The sequence below is a fragment of the Arachis ipaensis genome, chromosome B08 (assembly GCF_000816755.2).
Source record: "Arachis ipaensis cultivar K30076 chromosome B08, Araip1.1, whole genome shotgun sequence".
Classification (NCBI taxonomy): Eukaryota; Viridiplantae; Streptophyta; class Magnoliopsida; order Fabales; family Fabaceae; genus Arachis; species Arachis ipaensis.
In genome coordinates this window covers 127,824,818-127,836,212 of record NC_029792.2, presented here as the reverse complement: position 1 = coordinate 127,836,212, position 11,395 = coordinate 127,824,818, and the positions used below count along the sequence as shown (strand labels likewise).

The 11,395-nt window shown below is 31.1% G+C and overlaps 1 protein-coding gene and 1 long non-coding RNA gene across 4 annotated transcripts in view; one reads left to right on the top strand and one right to left on the bottom strand.

Moving 5' to 3' along the window:
* LOC107613271 (14-3-3-like protein B) overlaps positions 1-3,139 on the top strand; it is a 9,307-nt gene extending 6,168 nt beyond the window's left edge. Inside the window, exons 5-6 of one of the 2 annotated variants that reach the window (XR_002353129.1) lie at positions 2,184-2,461; positions 2,647-2,754. Coding sequence is in view for 1 of the 2 variants with exons in the window: in XM_021110147.1 (XP_020965806.1) it covers positions 2,647-2,988 (342 nt within the window). In the remaining variant the exon portion in view is untranslated. Of the gene's footprint in view, positions 1-2,183; positions 2,462-2,646 lie in introns of both variants that reach the window. The other variant, XM_021110147.1, reaches the window with a different exon arrangement.
* Positions 9,605-11,287, bottom strand: LOC110266142. 2 transcript variants are annotated; one of them, XR_002353131.1, is made up of 3 exons: positions 10,679-11,274; positions 9,831-9,961; positions 9,605-9,657 (listed from the first exon to the last, which is right to left on the bottom strand). It is a non-coding gene; the product is annotated as an uncharacterized LOC110266142 (long non-coding RNA). The 2 variants fall into 2 exon arrangements; XR_002353132.1 differs by having other exon boundaries at positions 9,637-9,657; positions 9,747-9,961; positions 10,679-11,287.

The window sequence follows — 11,395 nt, the reverse complement described above, 5'->3', positions numbered from 1 at the left end:
AAATAATTGTAATTAATAATCATTAATTTTGTATTTTTTTAAAAAATGAAATTAAAATAATCACTAATTAATGACAATTAACTAGTATGAAATACAATTTAAAAATTTTTATTAGCTTGTTGTTGGCTAAATCTTTGTTAATTACTAGGATTGTTAAGTTAATTATCTAAAATCTAATAAAACAAGATTAGTTGACTTCAGCTTAACAGAGTTGATCTATTATAAGAAATTAGTTTTTCTTTTTATGAAAAAAAAAAAAACTCAACCTTCCAACTTTTATTCATAAAAATTTAAAATCCATTAAGAGAAAGAAGTGTTAAGTTATTTCAACTTACCACTCATTGCTCTAGGTATTAATATTAAATCATTGAAATGGATTTTTTTTTTATAATTATCATTCAAAGTCTATTACTATCTATATACATACACATATACACACCTAAGGGTTAACTGAACTCACATGATGTTAGCTGCAGTTGTATACCCTATTGCAGATCCATAAAAATTTGTATACTGTATTATCCCACAGAAAATGAAATTTTTTCTTCTTTCAAAATAATTATAACATATCGAAATATTTAATTTTTAATATATTATACTTGCTATCGTAAGTTAATTTTCTATTTTTCAAAACATTTTATAATAAAATATGACCACTTGAATCATTTACTTTATAAGGAAGTAATATTACTCTATTTTACGTGAGAATCTATCATTTTTTTCAATAATTTTGTAATAATATCGAGTTCTCAACTTTAAAGGAGAGAAAAGTTTGATAAATACAACTACAATAACAAAATATCATTGTATTTATTAATCATTAAATAAACTATCTAGTCACATCAAATTTAAAATACCCGTTATTTGTTTGTAATTGTTCTCAAAATAATTATTGTTTCAATTAATGTACAATCAAAATAAATACTTTAAATTACGCATATACAATTAAATCTATCGTAAAAAAATATCGAATTAAATATATATTTTTAAATTACATGTGTTATTTTTAATATTATGTGAACAAAATGAATACAAAACACATAAGATCATCTACATCTCTTCAAAATGTATCGTTAAAATGTATCATTAGATTGAAAAAGATCTGATTGTAAATGTGAAAAATTATATTTTAGCTACCATATATAACTTAAGTTTATTTGTACTTATCTAAAATGTTGTTAATAGAGTTCCATCACAATAATAATTAACAAGAAAATGTAAAGTATATAAAGTGAAGAGACCGAAAATATAACAATAGGGCCACCAATCCAACTTATTTGTACTATTGAGCATGCTAATTATAAAGTTTCAGATCCAATTACTGCTCTTATTATATAAGAGCTTGTCCTGCACCAAATATAATATATCATAAAATATTATATTTATTTAAATAATTAATCTGCAAATTAAGAACATTATTTACAGTTTCTTATGATAAAACTCTATTAAAATTAAAATTAAATCTCTTCATATATAATCAATGACAGCTTCAATTAATTTTAGCCTAGTATATCTATATCATATATCTATCTAACACAATTGTATTTCCTTATTTTCAATGTATATTTATTGAGCTATATCAAATGTTGTGTATAATATTGATTATTTTAATTTTAATAAAAGATATTCGGTTTCATTTAAGTAAATATTGTTTTAATTTTGTTATTTCTATAAAAATCTGGAAAATTTGAGATACTAGCAAAGAGATAGACGCTCCGGTGTCTCTTCTAAGCTCAAATTCATTTTTTGTTTAACAAAAGTTCTATTGCACAAATAAAAACCGTTATTTGTCAATTAATTCAATTATAAGAATAATATCTAAAAAAAATTTTGTAAATAGGATAAAATCATTTGTTTAAAATATGTATCAAGAATTAACTAAGTTTTGTCAAATTTTAAGGACAAAAAATATACTTTACCTTTTTTTTTTTTTAATTTTGATGAATGAAATTTTTTTAAATTTTTTGATAAACTTAAATATAAATAGGATAATTAGAATAATTCTTTTAACTGTTGTATTAAAAAATTAAATTGAGATAGATGAATCATTTTTTTATTTTCTTTTTATTTTAATTTCTGTTTGGTATTAAAAACTCAACACAATAAAATAGAACTTATTTTATAAGAAAATCATAAAAAAACTCAAATTCATTTTTTTCACCTTCGTTTATAAAACTAAAAAGAGAAAGAAGAAAATGAAGAGATTGTAACAATAACACTGCCAAGACGTACTGGTAGAGGAATGATGATTCAAGAACATAGTACAATAGGTCAAGTGCACAGCCACTGCAAGAAGTTCAAGCCAACTTAAGCAACGTTTTGGCTACACCAGCAACCATACAAGACCAAAACTGGTATCCTGATTCGGGTGCTACACATCATATGACATCAGACCAGCAAAACCTGAGCGAGAAAAGCAACTATGAAGGCACAGATCAAGTCATAGTTGGGAATGGATCAGGTTTGCACATTAACCTTGTTGGAAACTCTTATTTCAAAACTGATTTAAGTAACAAAAACTTTCTGCTGCACAAACTACTTCATGTCCCTGATATTACCAAGAATTTAGTAAGTGTATACAAATTCTGCTGTGACAATGGTGTTTATTTTGAATTTTACTCTAATGGATGCTGTGTAAAATCTCAGGCAACTAAACAGGTTGTTATACATGGGGAGGTTGAACAGGGAATGTACAAGTTTCTCAACTTCACTCCATCAAGAAATTCAACTGCGTTTATCTCAACTGTCTCCACATCTAATAACCAATTTCTGCTTTGGCATAATAGACTAGGTCACCCTTCCAATAATGTTGTTACTGCTGTCTTAAAGTCTTGTAACTTTGTTGCCTCTTCTAATAAAAGTCCTTGTGAGTCATGTTGTATTGGGAAGTCTCACTGCCTCCCTTATCCTTTTTCTAATACTGTCTATACTGCTCCTTTACAGTTAGTTTACACAGATGTCTGGGGCCTGTTCCTATTTCTGATTTGAATGGCAACTACTATTTTGTGAATTTCATTGATGTCTATAGTAAATATACCTGGCTCTATCTCATTAAAACTCGGTCTCAAGTTAAATCAGTTTTTAAATGTTTCCAACAAATGGTTGAATTGCAATTGAACACTAAGATTAAGATGCTTCAGTCTGACAATGCTGCTGAATATGCAAGCTTAGCTAAAGATTTGTAGGCATAAGGAGTAATTCACAGGTTCTCTTGCCCCCATGAACACCAACAGAACGGCAGCACTGAAAGGAAGCACCGACACGTGGTGGAGAAGGGCCTTGCAATGCTTGCAGGTGCTGGGATGCCAACAAAATACTGGGGAGAAGCCTTTTCAGCTGCAGTGTACTTGATAAACAGGCTGTCAAGTCAAGTGCTGCAAGGTCAATCACCCTCTAACAAGTTGTTTGCAAAACAGTTTGACTACACAAGCCTCAAAGTATTCGGCTGTCTGTGTTTTCCTCATTTGAGACCTTACAATAGGCACAAATTAGATTTCAGATCAGCACCCTGTATATTCCTGAGCTATAGCACACTTCATAAAGGATTCAAATGCCTTACTAAACAAGGAAAAGTAGTGATCACAAGCAATGTGGTGTTTGATGAACACCAGTTTCCCTTAAAAAATGGACAGTTCAAACCCTCTCTGCCACAAGAAGAAGGCTCTATACCCCAAACTCAATCAGCTCCAATCATTCCTCTTCTAAGAACACTTGCAGCCCCAACATTAGCTCCAACAGATAACCTACAAGAAAACCCCAATGATACCTCACATACACCAACTCCTATTCAGCCCAACCTCACCAGTTGGACAATCATACAGCTGGACTTGAACAATGCATTCCTCCATGGTGATTTAACTGAAGATGTATACATGAGGCAACCAAGAGGCTATGAACAAGGAGATGGTCAGTTAGTATGCAAACTCATGAAGGCACTCTATGGCCTGAAGCAGGCACCAAGGGCCTGGTACCACAAGTTCTCTACTACCCTGCAACACCTTGGATTTAGAGCTATAAAATTTGATGTATCTGTTTTTGTCAGTTTCAAACAAAACTCTATAATGTTTGTGCTTGTATATGTGGACGACATAATAATTACAGGGGATTCAAAAGAGGCAATTGACCAAGTGATTCAGCAACTAAATCACAAATTTGCTCTCAAATATTTGGGAGATTTACACTACTTCCTTGGAATTTAAGTAACTAAGACCAATGTTGGTGGTCTAATCCTGTCTCAAGAAAAGTATGTTAAAGACTTACTCAAAAAAGCAGATATGGAAAACTGCAAACCCTGCCACACACCTCTTCCATCCTCAGTCAAATTCTCTGCCTTTGGTGGTTCAGTCTTTCACAATCCAAAGCTTTACAGGTCAGTTGTAGGGAGCCTACAGTACCTCACAGTCACTCGGCCAGAGCTATCTTACTGTGTTGGGAGACTTTCACAATTTATGCACACACCTCTGGATGAGCATTGGAAGTTGGTAAGGAGGGTGCTAAGATACATCAGTGACACAGCAAGCTTCGGGTTACATTTACACAGAACAAGCACTCACAACATTGCAGCATACAGTGACTCGGACTGGGGAGGTGATCCAGATGATAGAAAATCAACCGGAGGGTTTTGTGTCTTTCTTGGAAAAAATTTGGTGTCGTGGAGCTCAAAGAAACAAGGAGCTGTTGCAAGGTCCAGCACTGAAGCAGAATATAGAGCTATGGCTGATTTAGTTGCTGAGTTGATCTGGATAAAAAATCTCATGATTGAACTAAGAAATCCACTTCAAGCATCTCCCTCAATATACTGTGACAACCTTAGTGCAGTATTGCTAGCGGCAAACCCAATTTTACACTCAAAGTCAAAGCATTTCGAGACTGATTTACACTTTGTTAGGGACTATGTTACCAAACAAGCTGTTCAAGTCACTCATGTGCCTGGAACTGTGCAATTGGCTGATGTGCTAACAAAATCACTGCCAAGTGCTGCTTTTCTGGAGTCAAGAACAAAGCCAATGGTAGAAGACCTAGAACAATACAAATCCAAATCCCCCTCTATTAGATTCAAAGAAGAATATTCGAGACAAGTGAACTCAGAACAGTATGAGAAAGTAGAAACCAAAAACAGCAGCAGTAACAGCAGGAGTCATAACAGCAAGATAACTAATGAGTCAAATGAATCTGTGAGCACCAGAAAGGAGGTTGAACAGCAAGGGTCATGATAGAGTAAGCCAAGAGAAAGGTAGTTAGCTAGCCTTAGCCTTCAGTAAAGCTCAGCTCACACATACATACACAGTTAGTTGTTAGCTTAGTTAGTTGGTTAGCTTAGCAAGTTGATTCTGTTAGCTCAGTTTGTTAAGTTTGTTAAACACGTGTGGTTTACAATAATGGGTAACAGCTATGTGCTATAAGTTACACTACTGAACCCATGTGATTTCACTTTTTCACTTTACTCTTTCAATCTTCAAAACTGAAAGTGCAGACTTCATTCTTCTTTCACTCTGCAACTCCTTCTTCCCTAATCTTCTTTGAATCTGATACCATTTCAAAGAGAAAAAAAAACAACCAATAAAAACTATCAATCTCTTTCAATATTGCCATCAAGAATTGGCAGCCCAAGGTTGTTTTGTTAAAAACAATAAAGTATGAAAGTAAAACATACAACCATATCATGAAACATCAAATTAACAAAAGATCAGATTCTTAATCAAGACCTCCATACCTTCCTAATATATCATTTTTTTTACCAATTCTCACGCTATTAGAATCGTTGCTGTCAATAATAAACAACATGTCGTAGACAAATCAGAGTAAATAATAAGTGATTTATGTGATGTTAACGTAGCTGGTGCATGCAGAATCTTGATTAAAAATCTTTTGCTAATTAGATATTTCATGATATAGTTGTATGTTTTGTTTTTATAAAACTAACCTTGGAGTTGCCAATTCTTAATGGCAACGCTGAAAGAGATTGGTAGCATTCATTGGTTGTTTCTTTTCCTCTCTTTTGGATTGAATTGTATTTAATCACAAAAAAAAATAATTGTTATCAATTGTGAAATTATCTTTATCTTTTTCATTATAAAAATTTCTATGTCATCTCATAAAACTGCGTGTTCCAAAGAGCTAATAAACCGATACGTAGAAGATTATATTTGTAACAGAATGATTTGGTTACCCCAAGTGGTAGATTTGGAATTAAGGGACTTCTATCATTTTCATATGGCTCTATCTTTGGTCTAAATTTATTATAACAATGCTAGAGAACCAAGAGGGTACCAACAAAAAATTAGCCAAATGTTTTTTGGTGAATTCAAAACTTTTATATAGATGGTGCTTATGCTAGATATTAGGATGTTCTTTTATATATTTTATAAAATTTTTTATATATTTTATAAATTTTTTTATATATTAAGAATCGGGATTGTTGGAAGTTCCGTGATTCCCGCCTCTATTTCTCCAACGTATCATTTAGAATTTTAATTTGTCTCCGCCTCTATTTCTCCAACATATCATTCAGAATTTTAATTTGGAGTGAAAAGTAATTAATATCAAATATTATAAATTAAAAACAAATAAAATTAATTAAATATAATTATAAATTAGTTAAATTGTTTACTTTTTGACTGATTACCTCTTAGTTCCATATACTTTTCCAATTTATTATGAAAGCAAAAAGCAGCCAGTAAGATTGTAGATTCTCCAAGTGATTGATCTCAAAATAAACTCTTTTTCACTTTCCGTATTTTCAAACAACATACTTTAATTTCTAGCCTCTACATATATTTGTGTTATTTGTGGGCAGCATTATTGATCCTACTCATCAACACATGATAAGTTTGAGCCAAATTTCTAATATAGAGTAATGGTGTTACGAAATTATTATTTAATCACTTTCTAAAATCTTAAATATTGAATAAAATAGGTTTGCAATAAAAATATATGAAGTTTAATTAATTATATCTCGGTGCTTGCCATCTCTCACTAATTAATTTGGTTGCATTATTGATTAGATTAATCAGATTAATTTTATTCTTTTTATTTTTATTTATAAAGATTTTTAAGTGAGTTGAAAAGAAAAGATTGAATTAAAGAACCGTTTTTAAATTTGAATAAATAAATTATACAAAAATCTGGTTTAGGAAATAATTTCTGATTTTATCTCGTAAATGCATAACAAAATTGAAACAGTAAAAGAAGAGAGTAGAAGAATAGTAACGTTTCGACATATTTTAGTTCGGCCATGATGATCTACTTCTAATTTTCATCATAACAAATTAACGATAAAATTTTTACTATAATCAAATTGAATTACAACCACTAATACTAAGAGTCTCACACTCTTGCAAATCACTTAAACTATTTCAAGTTTAGTAAATCCTCTAGGTATTAACTCAATCTAGTTAACGGTAACTAAGTATATTCTAACCGGCACACTTTCGAATACAAACACTCAAATGATTGAATTTTGGTTTTTGAATGAACTCCTTTTTTTGTCTTTTTTTTTATCTTTTAAATTGATCTTAATTCTAGACACAAGAGAATAAGAACACATTCAATATGATAACGGAATAGGCTTGTATATCAAATCAGATTTTACTTCAATTGTTGCCTTCTTTCTTGTCTTTGTTCTTCTTATATAGAGATTAATATACTCTTCTTTAAGGTTGATATAATTTCTTTTTTCACAAAACTAGTCGTAGCACCAATTATGCTTATGGCTATTGGCATTAAGGAGAAAATCTTTCCATCTTTATTCCTCAAGTTCGAATACAGTAGTTCCTTATGAATATGATCTAATTTTAGAGTGTATTATTTATTGTCTTGATTGTGCATATTTTTTTTAACTTGACTTAGATATCATCTTTGATTAATTCTTATAATACTCATCATAATAATTAGTTATAATAGGAAATAATTAATTATGTTTATCATCATAAAATACAAAATTAATTATTAACTCAACAATTTAAAAGATATTAAAATTTAGGTAAATTCAACGCCAATTATTTTAGTTGAATTAAATCGTTACTTTTAGATTCTTTGAACGTTTATACAAAAAATACTTAAATATCTTTCACTAAAATTGTTTATATAGACAATCAATCTAAAATTAACTGTATCAATTATTTAAAATAAGCAGTATTTATTGTTAAAAAAATTATAAAATTTTATCTCAGTTAATTTAGATATGTGAACTAAAAATTAGTAGAACATCTAATTAAGACCATAAATCAGATAAAAAGTAAATATGTGGTGAAAAATAAAAAAATCCAAAAATATTATATATAAAATAATAAAAAAAAATCTGTCTTTAACAATATTATATATTGCATGTGACACTATTTCAATGCCCATATAAACAATTTCGATCATCACTTTGCATTACATTTAATTTCCCCTCTTCAATTCCTTCCTTCTCTCCCTTCATCTCACACTCTTTTCAATTCGTACTTTCTCTCTTTCTTTAATAGTTTAGCTACCACCACTACTTTCTAGTAAGATAAAAGGGCATCAGTACTAATTCAGTAATTCCTTTACCATGCTGCATTAACCATTATACAAGCATGCAAATATCTTAGCATGGATAAAAAGATTCTTACACTTTTGAGTAAACATATCAGACAATGAACTTGAGAATAGACTGCTTTCACGAGAGGCAGCATTGGCGACAATCTTGTTCCCAATGAAACCATACGAGCTAGATGCCGGCTGCATACGCACATCAGTCCATGATCTTGGATGATAGTTAAGTAACAAATTTCATCAACTTTAGTTTATATTGAAACAACCTATATTTATTTGTTTGGAAGATGAGCTGGTTGTTTACACAACACATAAATCAACACTCAACAAACAAATGCATGTAGAGATGGATATTACATTATTTACCTTAAAAATTAGCATAAAAAATAACAGTGAAATCTTAAGAGTAAACATACCAAAAACGCATACATGAGCTTCAATATAACAAATTGAAACATATATATAAAGATATCATAATTAATAATCATAGTTTTGCAACAATTAAAGCGTTTAAAGGATGGCATCATAAATTATACATGCATTACGAAGCATTAATAAAGGTTGCAGCAATTAGGTTTTCGGAACAAACTGAAACAATAGTATCAATTGTAAGCTAGAGTCAAATACTCAATAAACATACTTGCAACATTGGAAAGTTATCATTGTCTTATCCAGTAATTCATAGCAAACGAAAGACAGATATAGGTTAGACAAGCATACTAGCATTCAACAACAAGTGAAAGATATACTAGTTTTAGAGTATAGAGCAATTACTTGTGTTAAGGATATTTCACAACTACATTTATAATCATGCATTCCAAATGCAACAAAACAATTATAAGAATTTGAAACAGAAAGTGAGAGAAATGTTACTTTTTAAGTCCCAAAAGGGAGTTTCAATCAAAACCCCAATGGCATCATCTAAAGCATAAGATTCTAAACCCAAATACAAAACTGTTCATGCAACCTCTACGTACAAAAAATTAGTTAGTAGATACTCAGGGCAACAACGATAGAATTTAACTACACGAAACAGAACAATAACTTGTGTAGGACTATTAACAAATGATGAGTTGATAGGACCTAACCTTGCGGGTATCGCTCGTGAATAGATTTTTGCTTCCGTAATCCAGGATTCTTCTGCTCATACAAAATTCCACACACTTTTAGAAAAACCAACAATAGTTCAAAAGGGCAATATCATCAAGATCAGACATAATTTTATCAACCTTTTGGAAACTAGTGCCAAAGTTCTTAAATTTATATGATAAAATTTAAGAACACCAAAGTGAGAGAGTGAGGATAATCCTCACCTCTGGAGGAAAGGAGATGTCGTCGTAAAAGTGAGACAAGGTCGAAACGCCCCTCTGGTTCATTACTTCAAAAGGCATCCTTCAGCTGAGAATCCAGAAAATCCACAATCTCACTTACTAGCCCCTATCATCTGCTAGAAAATTTAAGGTCATTTGCTATACACAAAGGAAATGACATATAACAATGAATATACAAAACCAATCCACATAGAAAAATCTAACCCCATTTCAAACCCACTAAAAAAATACCAGCCATCATAACTCTAAGAACAAAACCAACCCCAAAACTGAAGAATCAAAGAAAGGTAACAAAAAGGGGACTACTTTAAACTCTTAGAGGTGCTACATGAATTACAGCTTAAAAAGGGAAAATCAAAGATATCAAACCAGAAACAGTAGCATCTACCACTGAACAGTACCAGATGGAACAACAGCAAAGGATGAATAATATATTAGAAGAAAAAAACTATCAGAAACATCGTTGCTCACCTACCAACAACCTAACACAGCCTAGAAATTCGGCTGCAAAAAAGATAAAATTTATGAAAAATGGACAAAATCATCCACCAGAATTGAAAAAAAAAAAGCGCTAGAAGGAGTGAAAAGAATTTACATGAAAAATAAAATAAAAAAGACCCGAAACAAACGCAGATCAAGACCGAAGGGTAAGAAATTCAATTTTTTTCAACAACAGTCTAATCTAACAGATCAAAAAGAAGAACACAAAGGAGGTTCTAATCTGAGCAAGAAATCATATCCACTGGCACCAAAGACAAAGATAATTCAAAAAAATTCAAAATCTATTCGGACTTAAACAAACAGATACCAGTTTCAACGAAAATTCTCACCTTTGATAAAAAAAAATTTCAACACAAAAACCAAACCCCAAGAAAACAACTTTTTTTTTATCTCTTCCTTCAAGCTCAGGAAAATGGAATTGAATCTTTGGAGAGGGTCCTAGAAGCTTATATAGAGCAAGAGATCTCTGTAGAAACCCTCTTCGCTTTTGTTGTTTACTGCATTGCCTCGGTGTACACCCCTTCACCGCCCGAAAAAGCGGGGTCAAGATGAAGGAAGTAACGTAAACATTAACACCAAAAATTGTTGGTTTCTGCCGAACGAATTCTGAAATATTTTCTTTCCTATGTAATAATAACAACACCAAGCGAAAACAAGGAAAATGGAAAAAAGTGATGTAATCCAAAATTCGAAGCTCGAATCGGAAAAAATGGAGATTCCGGCAACCGCGGAGCGGAATTCCGGCGAGATTTTGCACTCGCCGGTTGCCCTCTCTGGTTTTTTGGGGAAAAAATAATAAAAATTTGTTCTCAAACAACGCAACAATACAGAGTTTGAGTCTTTCTGACAGAGAAAGAGAGAGAAGAAAAGGGTGTTAGTTGGCTTTAAAAATATTGAATTAAAATTAAATTAAACAAAGACAAAAATCTTTGAAACTATATATTAGGAAGAGAAAAACTAGCATCAGGATATATAGGATGGTGTTTTAGATTTTCTGTAATAGTAATTATAATTATCGTTATTTTAATTTTATTGAATTGATGTTA